Source organism: Drosophila subobscura, chromosome A (assembly GCF_008121235.1).
Source record: "Drosophila subobscura isolate 14011-0131.10 chromosome A, UCBerk_Dsub_1.0, whole genome shotgun sequence".
NCBI classification, from domain to species: domain Eukaryota; kingdom Metazoa; phylum Arthropoda; class Insecta; order Diptera; family Drosophilidae; genus Drosophila; species Drosophila subobscura.
Genome location: NC_048530.1, coordinates 15883239 through 15911004, shown reverse-complemented (window position 1 = coordinate 15911004; position 27766 = coordinate 15883239). Strand labels below are relative to the sequence as shown.

At 49.3% G+C, this 27766-nt stretch overlaps 5 protein-coding genes across 8 annotated transcripts; 1 reads left to right on the top strand and 4 right to left on the bottom strand.

Annotated features, from left to right (window-relative positions):
• Window positions 1–323: 323 nt before the first annotated feature.
• On the bottom strand, window positions 324–6478 carry LOC117903179 (NCK-interacting protein with SH3 domain). Its single transcript, XM_034815023.1, has 10 exons — window positions 6342–6478; window positions 5262–5605; window positions 3476–3762; window positions 3156–3305; window positions 1746–3086; window positions 1477–1674; window positions 1301–1409; window positions 1028–1237; window positions 792–964; window positions 324–732 (listed from the first exon to the last, which is right to left on the bottom strand). Exons 2-10 carry the CDS (start codon window positions 5395–5397, stop codon window positions 541–543), a joined length of 2796 nt encoding a protein of 931 aa, XP_034670914.1. The 5' UTR covers window positions 5398–5605; window positions 6342–6478; the 3' UTR covers window positions 324–540.
• Window positions 3710–27766, bottom strand: LOC117903183 (17-beta-hydroxysteroid dehydrogenase 13). 2 transcript variants are annotated; one of them, XM_034815031.1, is made up of 5 exons: window positions 27616–27766; window positions 25421–25928; window positions 25155–25337; window positions 24827–25090; window positions 3710–3725 (listed from the first exon to the last, which is right to left on the bottom strand). In XM_034815031.1, exons 1-4 carry the CDS (start codon window positions 27633–27635, stop codon window positions 24827–24829), a joined length of 975 nt encoding a protein of 324 aa, XP_034670922.1. In that variant the 5' UTR covers window positions 27636–27766; the 3' UTR covers window positions 3710–3725. The 2 variants fall into 2 exon arrangements, with proteins under 2 accessions (XP_034670922.1, XP_034670921.1); XM_034815030.1 differs by lacking the exon at window positions 3710–3725 and having other exon boundaries at window positions 24519–25090.
• LOC117903180 (glutamate--cysteine ligase) lies at window positions 7168–19849 on the bottom strand. Of its 3 annotated transcripts, XM_034815025.1 has the most exons (7): window positions 19609–19843; window positions 18630–19108; window positions 10116–10748; window positions 8837–10026; window positions 8590–8771; window positions 8290–8529; window positions 7168–8255 (listed from the first exon to the last, which is right to left on the bottom strand). In XM_034815025.1, the coding sequence occupies exons 3-6, from the start codon at window positions 10738–10740 to the stop codon at window positions 8334–8336; spliced, it is 2193 nt and encodes a 730-aa protein (XP_034670916.1). In that variant the 5' UTR covers window positions 10741–10748; window positions 18630–19108; window positions 19609–19843; the 3' UTR covers window positions 7168–8255; window positions 8290–8333. The 3 variants fall into 3 exon arrangements, with proteins under 3 accessions (XP_034670916.1, XP_034670917.1, XP_034670915.1); XM_034815026.1 differs by having other exon boundaries at window positions 7168–8529; window positions 19704–19849; XM_034815024.1 differs by having other exon boundaries at window positions 7168–8529.
• LOC117903182 (nudC domain-containing protein 1) lies at window positions 19986–21924 on the bottom strand. The gene is made up of 2 exons (XM_034815029.1): window positions 20602–21924; window positions 19986–20537 (listed from the first exon to the last, which is right to left on the bottom strand). The coding sequence occupies exons 1-2, from the start codon at window positions 21860–21862 to the stop codon at window positions 20053–20055; spliced, it is 1746 nt and encodes a 581-aa protein (XP_034670920.1). The 5' UTR covers window positions 21863–21924; the 3' UTR covers window positions 19986–20052.
• On the top strand, window positions 22438–24538 carry LOC117903181 (dynein intermediate chain 3, ciliary). Its single transcript, XM_034815028.1, has 2 exons — window positions 22438–24041; window positions 24100–24538. Exons 1-2 carry the CDS (start codon window positions 22503–22505, stop codon window positions 24505–24507), a joined length of 1947 nt encoding a protein of 648 aa, XP_034670919.1. The 5' UTR covers window positions 22438–22502; the 3' UTR covers window positions 24508–24538.

The window sequence follows — 27766 nt, the reverse complement described above, 5'->3', positions numbered from 1 at the left end:
GTTTGCAATTATAGCTAGAGAATTTAAATAGGGTTTGCTCTGTCGTTTGACGCTGGTTCTCTGGCTGAAAACATCATCTCTAAATCGGTATAATCATCCCACAGTCTCCCATCAGAATGTGGAAATAATTTGTGGCTACTCCCTCCGCATGTCCTCGCACACTCCACCTACATTTGGGTGTACCTATTACGCGTTTGTATTTCTGTATTGCTGCCTCTACATCTCCACATGCCACTAGTACATTTGTTACCTGCTGTCCCCCTGCTTACAGACTATATTCATCATAAGATACATATATTTATGTGTTTGTGTTAGCTTTTTGGTTGCGTACTCAATCCGGAATCGTTCAAAATGCATCGTGAAGTTAAGGCTATTCAGGACCAAGGACCAAGATCAAATGCATAATATTAATTCGAATTTTAGAGAATTGTTTAAGGTTTTGGTTTTGTTTGGTTGGCTCGCTGTCTGGTTCCGACTCGCCTCACTAGCAACGCTTTAATTTGGTTTCAGTTTTGGGTTGGTTGTGGTTTCAGCTTGGCTTTAGGCCTTGAACAGCTGTGGAAATTCGTTGGCTATCTCCCGCACCAGCTGCTGATCGGAGGCACTGCACTCGGTCTCCTCGCAAAAGATGCGTGTGAAGATCTTCATAAGGTCGTGCTTGCGATGCTCGTGCTCCTGGTAGTTTGTGTTGCGCAGAATGCGTCGGCACAGCTCCAAGTAGCACGGACGAGTCTAAGGCGGAACGGAACATTCATGAAAACAGCCAGTCGTGGCCAATGGGCACTACTTACCGCACTGCCCGCATCCAGATCGGACAGCTGCCGCACCACAATATCGATGAGCACCTTAATATCGTTCGAGTAGAACATGCCAGCCGTATCCGGGTGGCTGAAGATGTCAATGAACATGCGCAGCACCGTGTTCATATGCTCATTGGGATGCTTGAGCAGACGAGTGGGATCATCTGCGGATAGAGGACGAGTACAGGAAGCAGCAGGCAGGCGGGCAGGCGGGCACCCAAACTTACCCTCCCGATTGAGCAACAGCAGCAGCTTCTCGGTAAAGACTTTGGCCGTGGGCAGACTCTGCATCGCCTCGATGATCACGTTGTAGGTGTTCTCGCTGAATTGCTGATTGAAGGACAGTATCAGGGCAATGACCATGTCCACCAGCAGCTCTGGGTTATTGCCCTCGACGATCTCCAGCAGAAAGCTGGCAAAATGCACGCCCAAATAGTCTGCAAAGTACAAAGAGCATCCAAATAATAATCAACTTCACGGGCAAACGGGCACAAACAAACCCTGATGATTCACGGGCATTGGTTGTCCCAGCGAGAAGACAACTGTGAGCATCTTGACCAGCTGCTTAAAGCGCTCCAGGTTGGAAAAGTGAGTCTTCATGTCTTCCACCTGGGAGGAAGAAAGAGAGTTTGAGTGTTGCTTCGCTTTCCCCCTCGTCCACACGTCGCCCAATTACAATCTCGAGCGGCAGCACCGATGTCAGCAAGATGTCGACAATAATGTGATCCAGGTGACAGGCAGCGGTGAATGTCCGTAGCAGGAGGCGCTTGATGGACCAGCGGGTCTCCATTTGATAGTACTGCACCAGATTGATGAACATCTGGTACTGATCGCAGGACATTTCGTAGCAGCTAATGTTCTCGTCCGCGTTGTTCTGCAAGAAGCAGTTTGAATTGCAATTAAAATCAATTGGATAAACGCACTTCTCGCAGCTGTGGGGCGTACCAGTATCTCGACCAGTTCCTCGAGGAACTGAATGATATCCTCCTCGTCCTCGTACAGCATCCAGGTGCGCTGTTCCGTGTCGTTCTTGCAGTCCGCCAGCTGGCCGAACAGATACTGCAGTCGCTTCGAGTCGTGCGTGATGCCCAGCAGCCCTTTGGGCGTGGCCACCTTGCCGGTGACATGGACGGCGACGGCCTCCAGGTACGGATTGATGGAACCGTTGTACAGCTGCTCCAGGCTGGTCAACACCACGCGCAGCGCCTCGCACGACAGGTCAAAGCTGAGGTTCGTATTCCGACGCAGTGCATCCACAATCTGATACACGTCCGATGACTCCACCTTCAGCTGGCCACGAATGTAGCTCGCTCTGTCGCCGACACGCACAGCAGCCGCCTCCGCACCACCATCAATGTTGGTGTGCCGATGGCGCGAGGGCGAGGCCGAGGGACTGTCGATGCTGTCCAGCGCCTGGCTATTGTCAGCACTATCGGCGATCGCATGGCCCACATCATCGCTGGGCACGGCACTGGCATCGTCCGACTTGTCCTGCGTACTATCCGGCTCGTCACCGGCCGCAAACGCGTCCGCATCCGCATCTCCATCCCCATCCGCATCCGCATGGTGGTTTCTCGCACTGCCCATGCTGCCGTTGCCGGCGCTGCTGCTCCGCTTCATGCCAGAAGCAGAGGTGGAGGCGGATGCGGAGGCGGAGGCGGAGGCCGTGCTGCCACTGCCGTTGGGTGGCTTGTGATGCTGGCTGGTGCTCAGTTGACTTGTCTCCTTGTACGTGGTCACCACGTCCTCGCTGGTGGTGGTCGTCGTCGTTGTCGTCTCTGAGGGCTCTGAGGTGATGCTATTGTCCTGTGCCACATCCGCCACGGCGGCCACAGCTGCCACAGCTGCCACGGCTGCTGCCACAGTCGTTGCCTTTGTCGATGTGGCTGTGGCTGTGGCTGCAGCTGTGGTTGCGGCTGTGCTGGCTACCAGCGGCGGTGCTGGCAGCGGTTGTTGCTGTTGCGGTGTCTGAATGGTGCAGCTGCTGCTCGGCATCTGCATGCTGCCCATGCTGGGCGACTCGGCCATTGGCTGGCCCTGGGGCTGGCTGCAGCCGACCGCCGGACTCGACATGCTCTTCCGGCTCATGTCCAGCCGCTGTGCTGCGGGCGGCGGACTGTGATGCCTGTGCTGGGAGTGGGAGTGCGAGTGCGAGTGTGTCTGCGACTGGGACTGTGTCTGTGTCTGCGGCTGCTGGTGGGGATGCGAATGTCGATGGCTGCTGGCCTTGTCGCTGTAGCTCTGGGAGTACGAAAGCGAGGAGTCGCCGTCCCGCTCTGAGCTCTCCTGCAAGTGGAGGACCAAGTGTAAGTTTCTTTTCGTTGAGGGATGGAGCGAATCGCTCAAACCACTTACCGCATAGAGACGCTCCATCGTGTTCTTCTTCTCGCGCAGCCGGTCCAGCAGCTCGTCCTTGGACATGATGCCATTGATCTCCTGGTCTGTGCACTTCTCCAGCGACTCAATCGACGAGTTCAGAAAGCTGATGAGGAAGTCATGCTCCACCTGCGGGAGGAGGATGAAAGAGTAGAAGCAAGCGTGAGGGAATGAGTGTCGCATTTGCTTTCAGCAGCTGCGCCACTCGAGACGCACTTGAACTACATCTCTGAGTACTCTGCCACCACAGTGTACCCCCTCCCGCCCTTCCCCGTGCACACTCCGTGGCACTCACTCACCTTAATCTTCATTACGTAATTTGATGGGACAAAGCCAATGTTGCCCTTCATGCTGACCACCTGCCACCAATTGCGCTGGCGGGCCGAGGTCTGGTATAGAATGAAGTACTCGCCCTCATCGAAGCTAATGGTCTTGGGATAGACCGCCTGAAAGTCATACAGGGCCTTGAGCATCTCGATGCCGTTGCCTACACCCAGCGAGAGACCTTCCGAGGTTCCTGCTGCTGCTGCTGCTGCTCCTGCTCCTGATGGTGCTCCTGCGGCGGGAGATGTGGGAGCTGCGGCAGCTGCAAAGTGCAAATGAAAATGGAAATCAGCGAATCAATTTCTAGTCTTATTACGGGGAAAATCAGAAATATATGAAACTTGGATGAGGGCGTCGGCACACCTATACGCACACAGCACACACACAACACACACAACACACACTGGACAGAGGACACACCGAAGAGGCGGGCGGAGCAGAGAAGGAGAGGAAACAACTGCCTGCAGGCCGTAAGAGGAAAGTCCACTGCCGAGGGCCAACTGGCAACTGCCGACTGGTGACGCGGGCATGGATGGGAGGCCTCTGGAACTCTGTTGTCTGTGCAATGCAGCAGCAGCAGCAGCAGCAGCACACATACCCATGCACTCGCCCTCTCTCTCTCTCTCTCTGTCTCTCGCACGCTCATTCACACACAGTGGCACGTAGCAGTAAGCGCGATGGTTGCAACGGCAACATACAGGGAAGAGCCCCAGGTGGGGGGCGGAAAAGGGTTTTCTTTATTACAGCCGAAAAAGGAAAATGCAATTTTCATATTTTACTTGCTGCTCGCACTATTGTCTGTCGGTCTGTCGGGGCCTGTCTCTCGGGCAGGTTCCTGGCTGTTTCTTCCTGTTCCTTTTCTATTCTTTTTTGTGTCCGTGCAGCAACACGCCTTGCGCCTTTGATCCTATTCAGCTTTTATTGTTTTCCTCGCACTCACACAAACACGGCACACACACAAGCATGGAGGCGCACGTGCCTGTGGAAAAGCTTATGCGCGCTTCGGCACCACTTCGGCTTCGTGCTGCATGAGAATTTGTGTTAAAATCTCCACACACGAGGCAAATCCGTTTCAAAACAGAACGCCCGCTCCACTGCCTCGCCCACTCTCACCACGCGCGCGCTTTCTCCTTCTCTCTCTCTCTCTCTCTCTCTCTCTCTCTCTCTTTTGCCCAGAGAACGCTTCACACCCCAGCACTGAGAGCCAGAGAACTAGAACTGGACAGAGCACGGAACTGGTTCACAGCAATTAAGCGCGTTGTAAGCTTACAACGATAATAGTTTGGTGTGTTAGGAGGATTGCCAGTTCATGGAAGCGATCTTTCGCAAGATGCATAAGAAATTGCAGTTTCATTTATTATGTATAAGAATCATGAATATTCAGGATCATTTAACGCCGAATCATTTTCTTAATTAATAAAATTGATGGAGCACTGAAAGGATTGGAACTGGCGCGAGATTCCACACAGAGTCGTGGGTGCTATTGGAACTACATAATTCCGGAACAAGTAGTTATACCGTTACAAGCGGTTGCTGTTGGGCACACACACACACACATACACACAAGCTCGCATACAAATTAGCAGGAAGCCTTCGCATAAAAATGTACATACAAAATATACACACACACACATGTATACAAAGTATTCATGCAAATGTGACAATGAAGAAACACTTGGAAAAACAACAAAACGAAGAAGAGGAAGGAGAAGGGGAAGGGGAAATGACCCCTTCCGCTTCTCATACTTTATATTCACTTACCCATATTTTGAGCGCAACGTTTGCTGAAACTTACTGTTGGCTCGTTATTGGCCCTCCGCCTGTTGTCCCTGGTCCTGCTGCGGCTCCTGCTGCTGTTCCTGCTCTGCTGACGTCGTCGACCCAAGGACGTTTGCATATATTTAAATATTTTCGCGAAGCGTTTTCTGCTTCCGCTCCTCTTGTTGGCTTTAGACTTTTGTTTATGGGCGTTTTTTCGTACGCTCTGCGTCTGCCCTTTACCACTAGTTGGTCCGGCCAACTTTCACAAATAACCGTAAATTGATTGGCACGCCCTTCTTCTCGCACTGGTTGCTGCTGCTGCTGATTCCGATGCTGCTGCTTTGCTGCATGAATAGGCAAATGCGACTCTGTGTTAACGTGGTTGATTAATTACGATGCTATACTGTTGCTGCCTCGTCGTCGGATGCACTTGTTTCTCGCTGTGCGTCCCACGGCTCAGGCGGGGGTGGGAGTTTGTCTGTCTGCGCGGTAGGGGCTGCGGGCTGGAGGGTGGCTCGGCACCTTCATGAATCGGCTGCGATGCTCGTGCTGGGCAAGGTATGTCAAATGGCAGGTAGCATCCACAACACCTACAGAACTTTGCTGATGCCGCCAGATTGGAAAGCCAACTCTAGGACCCGGCAAACGGGACAGCCTTGCATTATATTCGATATAATGTCACCTTGGCGGACAGTACACACCACACCCAAACAAGAACGGGCATTTGTATGCACACAGTTGCCTCCATATGTATACATACATATTTATATGTTAAACTTGCAAAAAACGCGCGACATCAACATCACCAAGGGAAATCGCGTTGAGGGAGGACAGGGTCGTGTCGTCCGTCGTTTTCAGGCCCATCCCTAGCGGTCACGTATGTCAACAAATTATTATCCCATTCAAAAATGCACTTCATACAAAAAAAGCCGCCAAAAACCACACACACACACACATGCACTCCGGTAACGGTGGGTTTAAGCTTTGTTATTATTTGTCAGGGAGTAATGTTACAGACGGCGTACCGTCTATTGCCAACACAAGTAGAGCAGTCCCAGACCGCCAATCAATTTCGCTTACGTTTCATCCAATTTTTTCACTGAATTGCTTGAATTAAATTAAAAAGATAATTTTGATACCGTCACTAGAAAAAACAACATTAATTTTACACTTTTATAATTATATATGTCTGTTTTGTTGTTTCAGTGTGAACGCGGAATTATCGATAAGATATACCGAAAGACCCTCGGAAATATACCCAAATACACCCTTTCATTTTCAAAATATACTGTAAATATACAGTAAATCTTAATTCGTTTTTCTGGAATTTGATCTTCTGTTTGATATTACCAGCTATTTAGAACTCTCAGCTATAAAATTGTAATTTTGCACGAATCATCAATCAATTCTCATCAAGATTGGCTGATTTGACCTCTCTATTTGAATGGGTCTACACCTAAAATTAACAACAGAAAGTAATCATTCCTAAAATATCTCCCAGAATCTATATCTTTTCCAGGGCTGCCATACCAACGAAATCAGTGCATTTTTGCATATCGATGCTTGAAACCAATCGAGCGCCAAATTTAAAATGACTCGATGCCCTATTTTGTGTGCTGTGTGTTTTTTGCAAAATATTTTTTAATTGCATTCATTATTTAGTGTACAGTACATAGTCGATTTTGTACTCTCTGTTCATATAATTAAATTCTGGTTTAATCTGATCTGGCTCTTATAAATTGGCTAGCAAATGTGAATAAAATCTATTACTTGTGCAGTTGTTCCACACATTCCTTTGTAGAGTTAATTTCCAAGATATGCCCCATCCCATATACAATATGTTGAGATAATATTGCAAGTGTTGTGCTCATCTTTCCGTCTCGGTTTGTTTATTTCTTCGGTACAATTAAGATTCAACAATGTTTCCTTTTTATTTGCTTGCTTGTGGACACAATAATTGCAATAATCATTAATCAAATGGTTTTAATAGTAGTGAAACAATCACATCGAAATTAGAATAGCTTAACTTTCTCTCACATGTTCCCCGTTTCGTTTCGGTTCTCAGTGTTTAGCACGTTTGCTTCTTGGTTTTCCAGCGAATAGTTTAATAACAGCAGGCCACGTGCATAGTGTTTATATCTTTATATATATATCGTGTATTGTGTATGTGTATATTTAAAAAAAAAAACAACATTACATTGTACTTGCATTTAGATATCAGTAGGAATAATAAATATATATGTATTTATAAACGAAACAAAACAGACACGAAAAATATTCAAGAGATGCTTTAACCTGGGCCTCTGCTTTTTGCCTATTTGTTATTACTATTATCGTTATCATTATTAGTACATTTTATTGCATTTAGTTCGAATTTATTGTTGTAGTTGTAGTTGTGTGTGTGTGTGTGTCTGGTTGGAGGTTTTCCTGTGGAACGGCACTTCGGTTGAGATTTGATTTATGTTTTAGTTTTTTTCTCCGCTTTGTTTTGTTCTTGCTTCACTTTTCACTATTAATATTGCAATCGTTTAATGGGAATAGAGCGGGAAGGGAGGGAGGAAGGCGGGGGGATGGCCACAAAAAAGAAAAAGAAACATGATAAAAGGGAGAACATTGTTGCTATTGTTTTGTTTGGGCCAGTAGTCCGTCAGTAGACTTTCTCATTGGCAAACACCTTGCTGCTGCTGCTGCTGCTGCTGCTGCTGCATTCTGTCACATCCAATCCCCTGCCCTGCCCTACCTTGGCGATGGCCACAAAACATTTGTCCACAATTAGCATTTGGTGCACACTAATTGTTAATTGATAAATTATGCTACAGAAATAATATTGATAAGTGTTGTGTGTTTGTGTGTGTTTAAATGTGCCACCAAAACAATCCGATCCAGAGAACAAACACGACAGAGACAGACCCTCGAGACGCCATCGAATCACATGCGCCTGGCCGGCCTACGCGTCGTCGTTGAAGCGTTCTCGGCGCGCCGCCGCTTCTGCTTCTGATTCTGCTTCTGATGCTGCTTCTGATGCTGCTGCTGCTTATGCTTATGCTGATGCTTCTGATGCTGCTCCCTCGATCATTTGTCATTGTCCTCGCAGCAGCCGTTCTTGGCCAGCTGCTTCTGCAGCGCAGGCGGAATGAAATCTTTCGTCTTGGTCTTGGAATGATAGCCCTGGCCGAGCAATGCCGGCTCCACATGCTTGCCCTCCTGTATGCCCTGGATGAGCTTCAGCATGTCATAGTTGATGCCCTCAGTCACCACCGAATCTTGCCTGCACAGAGATCGATCGATTAGTTTTCCGTTTCTGCAAGGGTTTGCGGATTGTACTCACTTGTAGTCCGGATGATTGAGCACCTGCTGGCGCATCCATGTGGCCGTTGTGATCAGCTCGCCTGCGGCACGCTTCTCAATGAAGCGCAGATACTGTTCGATGGTGCAATGTGTGTCTGTGTCCACCTCCATGGACTGCAAGTAGCTGCGGATCAGCGGAACCAAACCAGGAAACACATCCGACTGCGGAGATACAAGTTAGGCTTTAGATTTCTGATGCCCAAGTCCTCTCGCTGGCGCTGGCTTACCTTTCCGTTGAATATCTCGTTGATTGTCAGCAGCTGGAACAGCTCGTTCTCCTCATCGTCCGTGTCGGTGTGATCGCTGTCCACGCCATTTGTGGCGGTGGTGGAGCTGCCGTTTGTTGTGCCATTTGTGGTGCCATTGGTTGTGGCCTTGGAGCCATGTCCATGTCCATTTCCATGTCCATTGAGTGACGCAGAACTTCCATTGTTCAAATGCTCCTCCTCTCTGTCATCTTCGTTGCCGTTGCCATTGCCATTGGTGGACGTGCCGTTGCCGTTCTCCGACGCTTCGTCCGACTGCCAGCCATTGAGGTGGCCAGCCCTGCCCTTGGCCTGGGCCTGGGCCGCCCTCTGTTCGGTGGTCTTTGATGATTTGCGGAACCAGAACTTCTCCGCACGGCAGGCGTCGCGCTTCTGTGCCGTCTGCATGTTCTCGTCCACCTTGCTGATGGGCGTCAAGAAGTTCAGCTGATACGAGAGAATGACACGGGTGAGCAGCACCACGAAGCACACGATGGCGGCGTTCTCGAAGTCACTGATCTGCGCCTCGCACGGCCGGAACTCCACGCGCCAGCCAATCGAGCTGTTGGGCGGCGGCGGCTTGAAGCGCATCGTCTGCCAGTTGGTCGACTGAATGTTCTCAAAGTGATCGGTGTCCTCGTTGTCGTTCTGGTGGACCTTCTCGCTGAACAGCGACACCGTGTCGCGTATGAAGAGATGGGCCACATGCTGGGCCAGCAGATGGTCGATGCCGCCCTCGACCAGGCGATTGTAGACCTGCTTGTCGTAGGTGATGGGCACATCGTTGTACTTGGCACCCTCCGGGGAGAGGTAGGAGTCGATGGAGTCGTAGCGCGACTTGGCAATGCGGAACTTCTGATGCTCGAGCGGCACCAGGCCGCGCTCCTCCTCGGTGCGGCAGTCCACCGACGAGCTGATCACGTTCCAGCGGCAGTCCGACTCTGTGAGGTAGCCCCGATAGATCGGACTGGCCGCTGTCAGGGCCAGCATGATGGGGCACAGGGGCGCCAGCTGATCGTACAGGCGACGCGCCTCTGTTATGTTGCAGGCCTGAAAGGTGAGCTGCAGACAGCAGCAGCCCATGCCGAAGCCCATGGCGTCCAGCAGCACCACATCCGGCTCGCCCGGCGGTGCCCCCTCCACGGGCAGCTTTGTCTTGGCGTCCTTGAACACTGCAGAGGATGGAGGATGGAGAATGAAGGTCAGTGAATGCTTTTTACTCTAGCCAGAGGCAGACGCAGTCGCAGGCGCAGACGCTTACCCTTCAGCTTGATGGAGACCTTCTCGCCGCGCCGCATGCGAATGTTGCGGGTGAGCGTCTTGAAGCGCGGATGTCCCGGGAATATGGCCTCGTCCGGAAAGTAGAGGGACCGCGCCGAACTGAGGGGATCCTCTGGCCGGGGCTGGGCCAAGGGGTATGTAAAGTTGGGGGATCCGAGGCGCGGAAAGTTTGTGATCGACATGACGCACTCGTCCTTGGCCAGCAGCTCGGTGACCTCCTCGCGACGGTAGCGCATGTTCGCCTCCACCAGATTGAAGTGGGCCATCAGGCCGCCAAAGGGCTTGCCGGGTGTACCCTCGATCATGTAGGCACCGTACTCGGGGCGCCACAGCGACTTCACGCCCTTGGGATCGGCGATCTCCTTTTCGTTCAGCTGCGCCAGCAGATCCTGGGCGATCAACGCCACGCGGGCCACCTTCTGCTCCTCGTCGAACTTCACAATAATGTACTCCACCTCGTCGCCCCACTTCAGGATGTCGCCCTGGCGATCCTTTAGTCTATGGTAGAGATTTATGAACTGATTCACGCCATGCTCGCGCACATGATCGGCCAGCGCTTTGGTCTCCTCCCAGGAGAGTGGACTGCCCTCGCTTAGTAGACCCATAATATGAGCTGCAACGAAAGACAACGAGTTAGTAGGAATTGCGTGACTCAAAGATCGCTCCAATGAACCTTTTATCCGCGTGCTTTCTGCGCCTTAATCTAACTGGAGGTCTGTGTGTGTGTGTGTGCAGGGTTCTTCCCACAGGTTTCCAAACGATTTCAAACCGCTCCGAAACAATACTGAATTTGGACTGAACGCCTACTGAGTTGAGCAACACAGGACTGAAGGTAGACAAGAGTACGGACGGGTAAGGAATGCTAGAAGGAAGAACTCATAACGGAGACAGAGCAACGAGTCAACAAAAGTGACGAGTAAACATGACTCGCTGTTAAAATGTAACATAAGCGAAAGGATACATTGGCTTTGCTTCTGAGATTAATTTTCTTGCATCGCACAATTGATACCCTGTTAAGGCCGTTCCTCCATTTAAGGCAAACACTCAAACAGCTGTCAATCAAATGATCTACGTAATATCCGTACAAAATAGAGTAAATATTTTCTATTTAGTGCACTCGAAACATTGACATTCGAACAATTTACAACATTTCGCTCAATTAATTGATAAGCGAGAGCAACAGAGAGAGAGAGGGAGGGAGAGAGAGAGAGGCCCAATAGTAATCGAATAATTGATAAGCCAACAACCTTTTCTTGTTACTCCTGTGTTTCCCTGAACACAAACATGTGCCACACAAAATCAAATGTACACTTAGGTGTTCAAATAAACGAACACACGAATGCACACACATTCATGTGCACACTTGTGCGTGTCTGTGTGCCTTTGAAATATATTCTTATTGTGTATATTTAGCACCCGACGACGACAGGTTGCTGTGCGCCACTCGAAACAGCAACAGCTTGAATCATACTGCCCCACTCCTCGGCATTGTTGTTGGCTGATCGGAAATCTCGATCAGTTTGTTGTTGTCGCTGGGAGTTTGGCCGATTGTGGCGCAGATTTACGACGAGGCACTTGGGGGCACCACGCTCGAATCGTGTCCCGTCAAGTTCACAAACACTTCACTTCATTCCACTTGCACTTCAACATCCAACAACGAGAATAAAGCAAAGCCCGAAACGCTTGAGCATTACAGCTGTAAGTGGAGGCAATCATGTGGCATGTCGATGGGCGAATTCGCCCAAAACTGAGTTCAATCTTGAAACGATTGACTTTTGGATCGACAGATCGAAGGATAACTCTCGAGGATTTGTTCATGCAGAGCAGCATTTAGTCTCCAAAAAGGAGTCTCCAGGAGGAACCCTAAAGGCGCTTTCAATCTCTGAACAGCCTTGAAATAATTCTCTCCACAATGCTTTAGCTTTGATCAAGGATATTCTTGAGACTCACAAATCGTGTTTAAATCACTTAAACAAAAAACAAACATTTGGCCACAAAGGGAAGCTTTTGTTTAAATAATATTAGGAAATGATTTATGGATTATACCTTTCTGTTTCTGTTTCTGTTTCTAATTCTTTCGCTTTTCACTTGTGTTTTAATTCCAAAATGGGGAATTATTATTGCTGGTCGATATTCAAGTTGTAACTAGATTCTAGCTCCACGGCCGAAAGCGGACTAAATTTATACTCGGCCATACTCCAGCTTATTATGTGGCACGAACCAGCGATCCAGCGATCCACGAGGCACCCGAACCCGATTGATGAAAATCATTTATGGAGCGGAGTGGAAACCAGTGGAAACGGAGGGAGATCGCGGCGATATCTATGGGGAAGGGGGCCCATAAATGATCGACGGTGACGACTGTCGCGACACGAAGCGTCGCCAACTGCATGGGGATTGGGCATTTGATATTGGGAACTGGAGCTGGCAGTCCACGGGCCACCACTTGAAATCGATCTGCTCGAGTGCCGTTCGAATCATTTGCCTTGTGTTATTTATTATTTTTAATAATATTCGGGCCTGGACTCTGCTGGAAGGGTTTATTATATACATATTTTGTGTATTCATATTTATAGATTTGTGTAGATTTACAACCAAATAGCACCATAAAGATTGTTTTGCTGGGATGGATTGGGGACTGGCACTGGGACTGGGACTGGGGATCGGAACGGAACGGAACGGATCGGATCGGATGGAATCGCAAGTGCAAAACAATACCCAAAAATCGTGGCAGTTGCATTGTAAATAACTGCCAATCAATCGGGGCGGCTGCCATGGCAATTTTATAATATTATTAACTGCGTGGTGGAGAGGAAACGCATAGATTTCGAATGGAATTGCCAACAATATATCATCGCCAGCCATTGTTTCTGTGCGATTCCGTTTCTAAATCCGTACGCGATCCGATACACAGATGTACAGATGTACATTTCGCAACAGTTTCCCTCGAATAACAGTCGGTGGCACATCTACGAGCCATCCAAGTCGTATAAACACACAACCTGTGACTGGCTTCTATTGCAAGTGTTCTATTCCCTCCAGTCAGACGTTTATTTGCACATTTGTTGCTCTGATTCTTGGCACAGCTGCAGAGCCTCTCACTCTTCCAACTAAAGGGTAACCAAATGCCGCTCCACATCTGTGTAGCCAATGCGAACATCACCTGATGTGATCCTAGGACATGTGTGCAACACTCTCTACTTCGCTTCAGGACTTCATGGTCCACCAGTCGCAGCTCGTTTGATCTTTGATTTGTATCATTTGCCACTCTTCAGCCACGTTCCACTCCCACATGTGTGTCCATCTCTCCTGGAGGAGGAACACACACTTGGGCCGATGCAAATGCGCTTAGATAAGCTTCAATTGCACAGAAAGCAGCATACGTTGAATACATATGAATGCGAGCACCGAGCGTACACATACTCGGTACAATATAAAAAGTGTACGACGTTAGATAAGATGGCCCAAGTGCCCCTCATTTGGTAATTGCACTGCCGCGCCACGCCGCTCCACGCCGCTCCACGCCACGGGGCCTGTGAGATTGGAGGGACTTTGGAATGCTTACGGCATCAACTACGTTTTGTCTATCTCTCCTTCTGGATTAAGCAAATTACTGGATGCTAAGCCCCGTCATTACCATTACCAGTGCCCCATCCATTCCCCTCGTGCTGCCATGTCCAAATTGTGTGCAAAAACAGATTTTACTTTAAGGTTTCCCCTTTGGCATCCTCTCTGCGTGAGTCTCTCCCTACGCACACGCAAACGAGCACTACCCACAAAAGCACAGCAATGGAATATAGAAATGACAAGAATAACGTCCGTCATGGGCAGGGATTGACCTTTCCGAGTGGGAAGTGCCTCAAGCAGAGCCGAAAATCAGTCTCGATCTTGTCACTAATTAATTTTTTGTCTCTGCTTTTCGGCTGTTTCCTTCTTTCCATTTTATTTTTACTTTTGTTTTGCTCTCACTAATTTGTTAAATGCGCTTTGTAAATTGTTTTATTTTAGCGCCTTCGCCTTAATTTCCACGTCACTAGCCGCCGCCCCTCGCTGTCTGTGTGGGGAGATCGATCCATCCCACATGCAACATGTGGCACGGCACGTCGCTCCCTCTAGCTCTCTCTCTCTGTCACTCTCATTTTCTGGGTGTGTGCCGTGCTCCTGACCAACGCAATTGAAATTAGCGAAGGGCAAGCAGCAATACGAGTATCAACAATTATTTGACACTTTTTCTCTTGCTTTTTTTTCGCTTTGTCATAGGAACACAGTAAAACGGGAGCCAGAGTGATATCAATGGCGGGGACTCTCTTCTATTCTGGGCATGATGATTCACATTTGAATGGGGAACACCCTGGGGGCCTAAAACACAAACTAAAACGATAAATCATAAGCTGAAGCTGGAATCTTTGCTCAAGGAATCGCTTCCAAAGGTACTTTTAATGCAGCTCTATTCCACTTATGGGCATTTTTCACGTGTTCAAAACTATCTGACGGTCTGAAAAAATAGACAAACAACAGCAAAAACAGATAGCAAATCGAATGCGGAAGGAAGCAGCAGTGCGGGGAAATTGTAAAGAGCTAAAACAGGGGGAAGGCGCAAGCGAGAGTATTACTCGTATGAGTAGAACCCAAGAGAATTAAAAACAACAATTGCTGCAATGCCTTCTGCCGTTTCTCTCTCTCTCTGTTCTCAGGGTCAAATAGATATCATATGTAGAAACATTCTATAGGCTAGACGGGCAGACAGACAGACAGCCAAGGGAGACTCACATATGCACATATTTAGATACAATATCGAAAACGAAATCGGCGAATGGGCAAAGGGGAAATCAAACAATTTGCAGTGTTGCAGTGTCGTGAAAATTGTTACATGCGGAATGCATGGCGTCCGTCTCGAGGCACTTGCTCGATCGTTGTTGCATAGGAAAAATAATGCAAGATAACGTCCACACAGATTACGTATACGCCGCTCATAAAACGGTCGTCGCACACAAAAATTGCGACGTAATAAATTTTGTTTTGGCCATGGCACAGGCACAGGCACCCCACCCCACCCCACTCCGCCCTGCTTCTGCTTCTGCCCAATAACCCAAAAGGGGCTGCGGTGTGTGGTAGGCTGTAATTTCTGCAAAATGTATAGAATACTCATAGGAGTGTATAGTATTTCCTTTGCCCATGCGAAAGGAGGGCGTGCGACACAAATACAATTTAAATATGAATTAATCATTTGATAATTGATTGAGAATCGATCGACTGTGATTACATATGTGTTGATGCCTTGGATATGGCATGAGCAAAACTACTGGCCCCGTCCTTAGTTCCCCACGAGACGCACAAGCGCATTCTGTCGAGGAGAATGCCTCTGAAAGGACTCGGGTTGGACTCACGCTGAAGTCTTTTTTATTGCTACTTTTCTTGCTCGAAACTTTCGCTATAATTTTGAGCACCGATTTCATTTGACAACTGGCCTGCAAAGTGAGCTTTGATTGTAGGATACGAGGCTATGTGTGTATTTGGTAACGTTATGCGAATGATATTTTGTTATTGAAACAAATGGGCAATTTTAATAATGGCGCCATCGCCAATTATTTCCCCTTTGCCCCTGCAACTGAGAAGACATGAACACGTGCTTGTCAATTCTTTAATGATTTTCTGTGCTTTTTTGCCTATTCTTATGGCCCATTGTGTGGCATGCACTTGTGCAAATGAATGCATATACGTAAACATATGTACATTCATTTTGTTGTTGGAGTGTAGTTTCGTTTATTCATTTGAGTCAGCCACTGTTTAATTAGCAAAACCGTCTGTCGACTGCCATCTATCGTCTGACATCTGCGTTTTCAACTGCGTAAACTGAATGTGCAAACAAATTGCAAACAAACAGATACAGGCAAAGTGTGGGGGGGGAGGAGGTTTAGTGCGGAGAAGACATCCAAAGGAGTAGAATCCCCCGCACTGAATGACGCACAACAAAACAGAACAGAGCAGATCGCTTCTGTGAGATTGTTGGAACACTTGCCTGGGGGGGCACTCAATGGCAAGCTTCTCATGTGACACATCTGTGTCTCGCTGCCAGCTGTTACAGGCATAGTTTTTCGCTTTATTGTTAATATTCAATTGAACAACACAGCACATCTCCACCCTATAAAGTTTGTGGTTTTTCGATCCAAATGGATCAGTGTATCAGGCGATTGTGAGCCAAGTGGATGGAGCGTTGCCAATCCCGACTTGAGACACTGTTCTCTCGGGTTTACTCGTTATCATTTACAGTTTATAGTTTCTGTTTCCGAAACGTAGAAGAAACCAATTAAACAATCAACTTAATGCCAGTGCAAATGCCACAAAACAATTAACAGAACAACAACGAAAAAATGTGACTTCTCACATTTGTTTGCTTCACTTGCACTTCCGCCTGCAGGCAGGCCTAATGCGGGATCGTGTTATCTTGACACTTGAAATATGTTCGAGAATACTTAAAAAAAAAAATAATATGTAAGGACAGGATTAGCTCTAAATGACGTTCCCCAACTGTCTGGAGCTGCCTGTGGTGTGGCGACAGGCTCTCTTCTCCCTTTCCTCCGAAACAAGATCTCTTAGTCATGATCATGATGAGTGAGCTTCAAAATATTTTGAGCCCCGATAAGGAATTGAGTTTGGAACCGTTTTGAATTCCAGCAAGTTCTCTATTCAGTGGTCATCCCATGATAGATAACAGAGGAATTGGTTGACAGATCTGCAGTGCATTGCATTCATCCAATAAAACCATGGGCACTCCACAAGGGGAACTCAGCCATCTAGCTGAATGTAAATGAGCGACAAATTGGGGCTGGGGCTTCACAACAAGAGAGCGAGTGAGAGGAGTGGTCTGCTCTGCTGGTGGATTAGAGACAGCCGCTGGCTCTGCCTCAACGAAGGCTGACTTAAGGCAAGGCCAAAGAATAATAACTGAAGGTGGTATGCATGAGTACTCCGTACAGTGTCTATGTCGTGATATCTACTATTAGCTAACCTTTATGGCCCAGTCATCGTGCGATAATAATTGCAAATGTCACAAACACACATACAAAAACAACAAAAGGAAAACATAAAAAGGCTTTTGATTGTTTTTCGTATATGTACATAGAAGTCAATAATTGATCGTGAGAGGCATGCGTGAGAGAGAGATACAGCGAGAGAGAGAGAGAGAGGGGGAGAGAGAGAGAGCGAACGCGTGAGTGACTCATTTGAATAGTTAGAGTGGGAATTTTGTGCATTATCATGCTGATATATCAGGAAAGCAAATGTGATATGGATGATATGACACTTTTGTTGTTGCTTTGCCCACTCCCTCTCTTCCGCTCATTCGTTAGCTCTTTGCTTCATCCCAATTGCTTCCACTCCTGCTGTGACGTCACCGAAGTTTTGCATTCAGTGGTGAAATAGTTGGCGGCAACTTCTCGATCAATTTACCGTTTATCTTAATGGAAGCAAATACCCACGCACAACCAGTTCCATTCCACTTCATTCCAACCCAGAAATATACAGAGAGAGAGAGAGAGAGAGGGAGGAGAGAGAGCGAACGAAAGGATGGGGAATACCGGCTGTGTGTGAGCAATATGTGACGTCACAGCAGCGCCATGTGAAATTAAATGGGTGAAAACTAACATGTATGCTTGAGTGTATACAAATGCCATGATGACTCGGCAAATCGGACAAGTGGTATCTAGTGATTAGCCCCACCGTTGGGGTGGTCTTGTGCTATTTTCGACTGGTCACGGCATGCGCCAGAACCTTCCAAAATGGAAAGCATTGGGAAATGGTGTGATGGAGAGCAGCCAGAAGCACTGTTTAAATGCCATGCATATAGTATGTTCATTTGTGTGTGTGGTGTGTGCGTGTGAAGCGGGCCAAATCGAATGTCAAGGTTAAATGCCACACGGACACAAGCAGAAAAGCAACAAAAAAAATCGAATTGCCGCGTAATTAGAGCCACAGAAACATAGAAAATCAATAAAATAGCCCTTGTCTCGGATTTCTAATTACGCATTTACCCCAACACACAAGAAGCAAACAACTTTGCCACCAAAAAACAATTATCTAGCCCCAGGCCCCGGCTCCGACTTCGGGCCAAGGCCATGCCCCTCTCTGCCAGCGAACCAAACAAAAATCCAACCAAATCATTATAAAACTTGGCGTCCAGTCAATGGTTCCACCAAACCACACACACACAATTATTTTTATTGAACACAAGAAAGACGAGGACTAGCCGAAAGGTTTGATACCCTTCCAGAACCATCTTTCCCTATGCCCAAGATTTGGGTTTGGCTTATCTTTAGAAGAAAATAAACCGATCGTATGACAACTTTTAATAGGCGATACGATACTTGGCAGCTGCTCGTCATATCTGCACGTAGCGAAAATAAAGATCTTTCATTAGCCTGTCCACTTAAAAGCGTATTAACCCACTCTGATATTAGCGTAGAGTATGTGACAATAACGGCAACACTGCACTTACCGGCAAAATGCGATGTGGAAAAGGTGTATGTAACAAAACACACTGACGCGTGCGCTCCTATAGGAAATAAGTCCAACGATTTGTTGGTGGCCTCTGTGTCTCTCAGCTGTTGCTCCGGGCGACGTCGACGCTGACTGGCGTCAAATCGGAAAAAACTAGCGGCACAAACAAAAATGACCTCGTTCTGTTGCTGCTGCTGCTGCTGCTGCTAGTGCCGCTGCTCTCTCTCTCGCTCTCCGTTATGCTGCTGCTAATTTGTTGTTGCAGTTGTCGGGGATTGTGTAACGGCCACCCCCCCAAATAGTATGGTCAGCAATTTACCGAATTTCCCGCTGTTTTTCTTGTGTTTGGTATGTTTGGGGTTTGCTTTGGTTTCGCTTTTGTTGCAGTTCACAATATGTTAATTACGAACCAATGTATGCGTGTACATATGTATTATGGCAGGTGTTGTGTGGTCTTGTCAAAACGCATCTACCAATCTTTAAATATATGTATATTTTCACAAATTATTAAAAAAAATCGTATCAACATGAAAATAAATAAATGAATAGGTCGCGTGATTTTTTCGTGTTTTTTTTTTTGTTGTGGGTGAAGGTGATACACTCTCCGCTCTACGAGAACCTCCCGTTACAGCTGCGACTGCGACGTCAGCTGCTTGTTCGTGTTGTAAACAGATATGCAGTTTCCCACACAAAAATGTTGTTAATAATAGAATGCAGATTCTACCGGAACCACCACAGGAGCGGCGGCGGCGGAGACTGATGCAAAACGTGCTCTGTCACAGTTCCCCCCTTCCCACTGTTAGACGGGTGGTATGGCGGTGCGGGAAAGAACAGTAGAAGTGCCTCTATTTTTTTTTAATTAGAAGACGCAGCGCGGAGCGGTGTGCAAGTGGCGATGGCGTGAGTGTGATTGTATGGGTGGAATAGTGTGGGTGAGGTAGGGTGTGTGGGGAGGGCCGTATGTGCCAAATGCTTACGGCCGCAAAAGTATTTCACAATAATTCCACTCAAATGCACACTGTTTACTGGCTCTTTTACACGATTTACGACCGCCGGATTTGTGTGTAATTACGTTTGATGTAATAATTGTTCTGGATGGAACTGCTGCTGGCAGCGTTGGGACCGCAACGAGATATTAACACAAACGAATTCCAAAAACAATAAAACGCTCCACTTTAACTGCGCGGCTATTTATGTAAAAAAAGTTGTACATGTAGTCGTCACGTTGTGCCCCCGCAACCATTGGCAACCCTATTAGCCCCACTGCTCTGTCGATGGCCTGGCAACACTGCTCTCCATATGTTTTCGCGCGGCAAGTGTTGGAAAACACCCCGCCCACACTCTTAGTTTATGGCCAATAAATCCATTTTAAAGAAACAAATTTCAATGAATTTTACATGGTCAGATGGTATTTTCAAAGTCTAAACCTGCAAGTACAGGACTGCCTTCGCGGTGAGAATGGTAATCACATTTCTGGCTGTGGAGAGGCCCAGTATCTCCCCCATCTCGTCGCTGATGGAGACCATATGATGTTTCCCAATAACCACCTGTGGCCCGTTGCGGTTGCGCAGCCCTCCTGCGGAGTCGTAGCGCGATTTGTAGATAAGCACGTAGCGTACGCCCTCGCAGATCACAGCATAGTCCAGGTCGGGGCAACAGTCCGTAAACTTTCGCATCTCCTTGGAAGCCTGCACATACCCGAAGGCGTGCAGATTTCCCTCATGGCGCACCGTCCACTCGCCCGGCTTGGCCGGCTGGAACACCGGCAGCCACAACGAGGCATCTACGCCGTGCCTTGTGGCAAAGGCGGCCGGAAAACCGGCACGCAGTGACGTTGTAAAGAGTGGCGGCGTCGGTCCCAAGAAAACTGTGTGGGTTATGTCTTTGGCTTCCAAATTGAAGCGCACTGAGAGGGGAGTGACAGGGATTAGCATAGTCCTTAGCAATGGGAAATCGACCCTAGGACTCACCCATCTTAACGTCTTCATCGGGAAGTCCCAAGTCACACTCCTCGATGGGATCCTCTAGATTTAGTATCGGCAGCGCGCGCTCCGGCAATGGGCACGCATCCGCATCGCCCTCTGGTGGCGCCGCCTGCACGTCCGAGAGCAGATGTGGCCAGCTCTGCTGCTGCTCCTTGACCAGCGTCAGCTGCAGGCATTCAGCCGTAACCGTCCAGGTGGTCAAGTCACTGTCCACGCTGGCATAGAGTGCTCCAGTCAAGAGAATCTCCCCCAGGCACTCGACCTCCAGTTGGCTGTTGGTGCTGCGAATGTCGAAGTCGTTGCGCGTCAGCCCCGAAGGCAGACGAAAGCGGATCAGCACATCCTCGAATGTCTGCGTCCAGGTGTATGGTGGGCCAGCCGCCACTGCCACATCTACGCCATTTTGGGGCTGCTCTGCAGCGGAAAGTGCGGCTGCACGTTGAGTTTTTGTCAGCAGCTCGCGAATTATGGAGAAGACCACGGACTCGGCACGCGGCTCAAAGGCACAATAGTAGATGGATCCAGTCGTATCCAGCTCCTCGCGCACACTGTATGACCACGCGTCGCTCGGTGTGAGCGTCTGTGTCCAGCAGCCCCAAGTCAGGTCCATGTAGAAGGTGTCCGCACGATCGGAACGTGTCGACACCCGACGTCCCACGTGGCCGGCCATCAGTGAAATTTGTTTGCGCTCCTGGACAACGTCCAGGCGAGCATCGTACAGCACAAAGCCGCGATTGCAGCTCTCCGGATTAATCTGCGTACTGGTAAGCAGCTGCCAGGCGGCGGTGGAGCTGGCACGCGAACGATCGCCGGTGTCGAGGAGATAGTACGTGGAAATGCCATCGCAGAGCACGCAGTACTTTTCAGAGACGAAGCGCAGCGTGTAATTGTAGGCGCCGACCGACTGCCGGTAGCCATCGCCACGGTCCTGCTCCTCTACGGTGTGGACCACGCGCTGCTGGCGCGGACGCCCTTCCTGGGCATCGTAGGAGCACAGGACAACCTGCCGGCTCTTGTTTATGTAGTAGCAGTTCTCGCGCAGCCAGGGATCGGGACAGAGAATGTTGTGCCTGCCGAAGGCCTCTGCGTGCAGCAGCGAGTACTGATCGGCGTTCGGCACCATCTTGAGCGGTGGCGTTGAGACCAGCTCCTGCTGGATAACCGGCACCGGGTCGAACGAGAGCTTGTAGCCATCGAAGTTGCGGCAGATCAGGCTCCGATCCACTTTTAGATCCACCACCGGCATGTTTAGAACGGAATCAATGCACTCTGATCAAAAGATTTTTGCTAAAAATGTTAAAATTCGGAAATAAACAATCAAAACAGTGTAAACAGGACCGCGAAATTATCGATAAAATATAAGTCACTGCCTCGTAAATGTACCAAAATATACCATTGCACCTTCAAAATATACCTTAAATATACCGTCGTCTTAAATCAGATTCCTCGACTTTGATCTTCTATTTGATTTTACTATCTAGTTAGAAGTCTTCGCGCTTGAACTATAATTTAATACGATTTATCAATCAATTCTCCACAAGATTGGCTAGTTTCCACGACTTTCTTTGTTGGAATGTTTACAGAATAAGTTTAAAACTAAAAAAATCAAAATATACCGTACAGAAAAAGTACGATACACATGCCTATCGATACAAATACAATCGACTGCAACTCTACACACGGCGTTTTGTGTGAATAGTTGGCGCGCTGTGAACAAAAATAAGCAGCAGCTTAAATTTCGAATACGAAAAAATGAACAACGTTAGCGTTGCTTTTATGCTTTCACTTCACAGTGAAACAAACAACGATATTTCACACAAGTAGAAAATCAATCATTAAATACAGGGATCGGTCAAAGACAAAACATTAAACCCCCCCGTTTCGTCATGTATCAGAACCAATTTATTTACTCGCGTTCACGCCGCCTGTTCGGGCGCCAATGTCGGTTCCAGGATCGCAACGAGCTGATGGTCAGCGTCCATCCGAGTGGACGGCAGCGCCTGAACTACATTCTGCGGGATCCGGCAGTGCGTGCCACACAGCTCAGCGAGCAGATGGCCCTGAGCATCGTGGAGACGGAGAATGTGACACACGACCAGCATGGGATGTACCACTGCGAGGGCGGCTGGCCCCGCGACTTGAACATCAACGACGAGGAGCAGACGGTGCGCCACCGCAAGAAGGTGGAGCGCGACGACAGCTGGGGCGTTCAGGTGACCGACATGATGCGCTCGATGATGCACGTGGCCGAGCAGAACAATGCCATCAACATTTTCGAGGACTTCTTCGGCGACTTGCAGACCGAACTGGGCCAGCACCTGGCCCAGCGCTTTGTGGCGCGCGTCGTGAACGTGTTCCACGACCTGTGGCTGCCGCCGCGCCAAATGAACGGCGTCGACTGGATGCCCAGCAATGAGAAGCTATTCATGACGCAGTTCTCGAATCATTATCGCCTGCGTGCCACCGGCCAGAAGCTGGTGCCGAGCGATGGCAATGCGTGGAATGGCGGCGACAACGGCTTCTACGTCTGGGAGGTGAACAATCCGCTCAAGCCGCTGCTCCACCACGACTGCAACGAGGTCGTCTCGCGCGCCAAGATCTGCCCCAAGGACGAGAACCATCTGGCTGGAGGCACGTGGTCGGGCAAGGTGTGCATTTGGAACACCTTCGAGAGCGGCCTGCCGCTGCGCATGTGTCCGCTGGAGACGGCCCATCGCGAGAGCACCAAAGCCCTCTGCTGGGTGCACTCCAAGTCCAACACGGAGTTCTACACGGGCTCCCTGGACGGCTCCATCAAGCACTGGGACACGCGCGATCTGATGATGCCGGTGCACGAGCTGCTGCTGGAGCCGGTGCCGCAGGAGCGCCAGGAGCGCCACAATGCCCACGGGGTGATGGTGCTCGAGTTCGAGTACACCATACCCGTGCGCTTCATCATTGGCAGCGACATGGGCTGCGTCTTTGTGGGCAATCGCAAGGGCATGACGCCCCAGGAGACGCTCCTGGCCCACTACCAGCTCTTCGCCGGCCCCCTGCGCAGCATCCACCGCAATCCGTTCTTCGTGAAGAACTTCCTGGCGACGGGCGACTGGCGCGCGCGCGTGTGGTCCGAGGAGGCCAAGGACGGGCCCAGCACCATGTACATCCGCAAGAAGAAGGAAATCGTGTGCGGCGCCTGGAGCAGCGGCCGCTGCTCCCTCTTCGCCACCGGCGACAAGGCGGGCGTCGTCGACTTCTGGGATCTGCTGCTGCACCAGCGGCAGCCCGTGTACAGCATCAACTTTGGCTCGGCCATCAGGGATGTGGTCTTCCGCCCGGAGGGCTCCCTGCTGGCCATTGCCCTGGCCAACGGCGACACACAGATCCTCCTGCTGGACCATGCCATGAGATCGTCCAACAGCAAGGAGAAGACCCTCATGGCAGCCGTAAGTTTTGCTCTCTTTGAATCTTTCCGATGCCAAATTGTTGTCCCCCCTCGCGCAGATGTTTGAGCGCGAGATTCTGCGCAGCAAACTCCTGGAGGCACGCGTCGAGGAAATGAAACTGAAGCGCCGCACCCAGCTGCTGGCCGAGCAGGAGCGTGCCCGCAATGGTGGCGACGAGAGCTATGTTGAGCTGGAGCTGGATCCCGATAATCCCGAGGACTTTCTGCAGCTCATCAACGACGACGAGCAGTTCCGCGCGGCCATTGCCGACTTCCAGGAGCTGCTGCTCAGTGTGGAGCGCAAGCGTTCCAAGCGTAAAATCGTCATGGAGCGCACCGTCTTCGAGGAGTGGTACATGGAGGAGGAGGAGCGTCAAGCTCCAAGCCAAGCGTCTGTCGGCTCCCAAGATGCGGCCAACGTGGAGGCCAAGAAGGGCAAAAAGAAGGCCGCGCCTGCGGGCAAGTAGGCGGCAAAACAACATTTATGGCGACACTTTATTGCGGACCCACACAATTATCATTTAAGCATTTAAGTAACGACCTGATTAGCAGCTAAATTGAGCATTTCTGCACTCACACTCCGCACCCTCCAACAGATTGCACACAAAGCAGTTAGGGAAAATTAATTATAAAGAAGAAAAAAAACAACTACTAAAGCTCTAAGACCTAAAGCGGAGAGAGTGAAGGCGCATTTACTCACCACTCTCTCTCTCTCTATCTGCCTGTCCCTTTCTAGCGCGTGTGCGTGGTGAGTAAGCGTGGTGGATTGATGCACCATGGGCTCGCCTAGTGCTTGTCCGTGTCGACGCCAGTGTCAACGAAATCATTGACCAATCGCATGGCCTTGCGTGGCACCAGGCGTCCGATCTTCTCCAGCGCCAGATAGCTGCGTGGAATGGCTGCCTCCTCGAGGCCCTCGCGCTGCGCCTGAATAATGGAGGCGGCCGCCACATCGGGCGAAATCAGCTGGAACAGGCTGGGGAAGCGATAGCGGGGATTCTTGCACAAACCCGTGTCGATCATGTACGGATAAATGGTGGTCAGTTTTACCTGGAGAACAACAACAGTTAACCTCAAGCTGCAGTCAGAGCGGTGGCCGTTTGCCAACACTTACATTGTTCTGTGGATTCTTCTGGCGCAGCTCCTCGGCTAGGGCGGCCATGTAGCCGCGCACAGCGAACTTTGTGCCGCAATAGGGCACCAGATTGATGAGGCCAAAGAGTCCGGCACAGGAGGAGAGAGCCACAATGCTGCCCTCGTTGCGCTCAATCATCTCGGGCAGAAAGCTTTGAATCATCTAAAGAGAAAGAGAGGGAGGGAGAGTGAGAGGGAGAGGGAGTGTGACCACCAACCTTCAATCTGATCGCACAAAAAACTTACCCAGAAATGTGAAATCACATTGATGTCATACATGAGGCGAATCTCGTTCTCGGTGTGCTCCAGGAGTGGATGGCAGGGCATGATGCCGGCATTGTTGACCACCACATGGATGAAGCCATGCTCCTTGCGCACCTTCTGGGCCAACTCAATCAGCTCCTCGCGCTTCGTCACATTGCACACATAGCCGAAGGCCTTGCCGCCCTTCTGCTTGATGTCCTTCACCGTCTGGTTGTTCGTCTGCTCGTTCACGTCCCAGCAGATGACGGTGGCCCCCAGAGCGGCGTACTGCAGTGCCATTTGCTTGCCCATGCCATGGCCAGCGCCGGTGATCAGCACAAATTTACCGCTAACATTCTCCTGCACCTTCGTCTGGAAGAGCCCAACTATCGACTCGACTATCGCCAGCCAGAACTTGACGAGCAGCAACACAATGTCCACCACCAGCAGCACAATGTTGTAAATGTCGCTGCTGTTCGTGGCGCTGGTACCGTTAGCATTGTTGCCAGCACTAAAAAGAAAAAGGAGTGTAGACAAGAGAAGAGAAGAGGAGAGGAGAGTGGAGAGATCAGTGGATCAGTGGAATACGTATGTTCAGGGTGCCAGTGGCAGTGGCAGTGCGTGCCGTCTGCTAATTAAACCCTTGATCTTTGCATCACATCATAATTATTAAGTGCAGAGTCAACGCAAATGGAGTGGAGCGAAGTCTAATCTAGGTGCTGGCATTAGCAGGCGCTCGTTACCTACCAAAATTCGAGTGTGGGGCAGCGACAAACAGCTGATGTCTCTGCCCGCCCAAGATACGCTTCCTTTTGCATTCTCTCTTCCTTACATTTTGCGTCTTTGCTGAGCTCCACATTTGTGCATATTTCGGTGTATGAATTCCGTTTCATTATTGCTACAAATGTTAACTGATTGACCTGCAAGAGTATCTTTGGGTGCGGCGCCCCGACTCTCATTTGCTGCTCTGGGCCACCGGGTTCGCCTTTGGTCAGCTTTTATCATGTATATGACCAGCACAGACCAAAGCAGACCCCCCGGTATCGTACCGTGCTCGCATTACAATAACAATTACACTGCCCTGCAGCTGCGTGAGATCTCTTGATAATGCCGAAACTTTTTGTCAGATGTTTTTCTTTTGTTTCTTTTTTTGCGCTGCTTGTGACACATATTCGTAGGCGAACAAAGATCAGCCAGCCACATATGGATGTACATATGATATTTGTCTGTATGTAGCCACGGGCATGGGACAGATGATCGTGCCATCAGTTGACCAACCCTGGCCGTAGCTGCCCCCTGCCCCCCCCATGAGTGTCATAATAATGCCAATGGTGAGCGCGCTTATCGCTGCATTTTTTTCCATTCTATTTTTAGGCAATCTCTCACTCCACAGACCATAAACCGAAACCCAACTGAACTTAAAGAACTTTTCCATGCCCGTCGATTGTGGAGATTGTAAATTTATGGATTATGGATTTATGGATAATTGAAACTCGTATGGATTTTTCTTTGCCTAATCCTCGCACTAAAATCATGCCAATCCAGCGATAATCGTGGAGCACTTGTTAACCTGTCATCTTCATGAATCAGTTTCCTGTTCCAGTATTTGTTTCTAATGAATTAACAATTTCTCAGCTTATCTCGCTTGCTTTTTTTTCGTGGTCTAGTGGGCAGCAATCACCGAGCCTGTCGCAACTGAAGCGAATCGATCGCCGGGAGATTCATCCCCTGGTGCGGTGTTGCACAATGGCCCAAAGGTTAACGGAATAAGCCAACCGGTTCGGTTCGGTTCAAAAAGCTGGCTGCCAATTAATCTGTGCATCATAAAAATAGTAATAATCTGGATAATCACGACAGCACTTACACCCCGATTGACACTGACCCCATTGGACCCTGCGAACCCTGGCCCCAGCAACCGCAGGAATTGGCTTCTGGCTCTCGGGTCTCGATAAGGAACGGCACGGACACCACGGAGAGCCACAAATGTGTGTGTGTGTGTGTGTGTGTGTGTGTTGTGTTGTGTGTGTGTTATCTGGCAGAACAGACTATAATTCAACGTACGCGTGTACAATTTATATTTGTACAACAAATTCCCATGTGCATATTTTGTGTGTGTGTTTCTGTACGCGATGATAAGATTATTTTGCAGTTGCCAACAGAGCGGCGAGCTCGAAGAACGATTGTAAAATATTACTGACCTTTGCGACACTTTCGACATGTTGGCAAGGAGTTGCGTTACAAGGATCTTTCGGGCTTGGCGGCAGATCGTGGAGAGCGGAGCAAGAGCAAACCGTTAGCGGCTGTTAACGAATTCGGACTGAGTTTCGACGAAAAAGTAAACACTACGCA

What these genes read in the sequence shown, in the direction of transcription:
- LOC117903179 (XM_034815023.1), bottom strand. Translation starts at nt 5,397, where the DNA reads ATGCAAACGTCCTTGGGTCGACGACGTCAGCAGAGCAGGAACAGCAGC. An exon ending in ACGTTGCGCTCAAAATATGG is followed by an intron (nt 3,763 to 5,261) that starts GTAAGTGAATAT and finishes TGCACTTTGCAG; the next exon opens with CTGCCGCAGCTCCCACATCT. An exon ending in AGGAACTGGTCGAGATACTG is followed by an intron (nt 1,675 to 1,745) that starts GTACGCCCCACA and finishes TGCTTCTTGCAG; the next exon opens with AACAACGCGGACGAGAACAT.
- LOC117903180 (XM_034815026.1), bottom strand. Translation starts at nt 10,740, where the DNA reads ATGGGTCTACTAAGCGAGGGCAGTCCACTCTCCTGGGAGGAGACCAAA. An exon ending in ACGAGATATTCAACGGAAAG is followed by an intron (nt 8,772 to 8,836) that starts GTAAGCCAGCGC and finishes GTATCTCCGCAG; the next exon opens with TCGGATGTGTTTCCTGGTTT. An exon ending in CTCAATCATCCGGACTACAA is followed by an intron (nt 8,530 to 8,589) that starts GTGAGTACAATC and finishes ATCTCTGTGCAG; the next exon opens with GCAAGATTCGGTGGTGACTG.
- LOC117903182 (XM_034815029.1), bottom strand. Translation starts at nt 21,862, where the DNA reads ATGCCGGTGGTGGATCTAAAAGTGGATCGGAGCCTGATCTGCCGCAAC. An exon ending in CGATGAAGACGTTAAGATGG is followed by an intron (nt 20,538 to 20,601) that starts GTGAGTCCTAGG and finishes CTCCCCTCTCAG; the next exon opens with TGCGCTTCAATTTGGAAGCC.
- LOC117903181 (XM_034815028.1), top strand. Translation starts at nt 22,503, where the DNA reads ATGTATCAGAACCAATTTATTTACTCGCGTTCACGCCGCCTGTTCGGG. An exon ending in AGAAGACCCTCATGGCAGCC is followed by an intron (nt 24,042 to 24,099) that starts GTAAGTTTTGCT and finishes CCCCTCGCGCAG; the next exon opens with ATGTTTGAGCGCGAGATTCT.
- LOC117903183 (XM_034815031.1), bottom strand. Translation starts at nt 27,635, where the DNA reads ATGTCGAAAGTGTCGCAAAG. An exon ending in ATGTGATTTCACATTTCTGG is followed by an intron (nt 25,338 to 25,420) that starts GTAAGTTTTTTG and finishes CTTTCTCTTTAG; the next exon opens with ATGATTCAAAGCTTTCTGCC. An exon ending in AGAAGAATCCACAGAACAAT is followed by an intron (nt 25,091 to 25,154) that starts GTAAGTGTTGGC and finishes GTTGTTCTCCAG; the next exon opens with GTAAAACTGACCACCATTTA.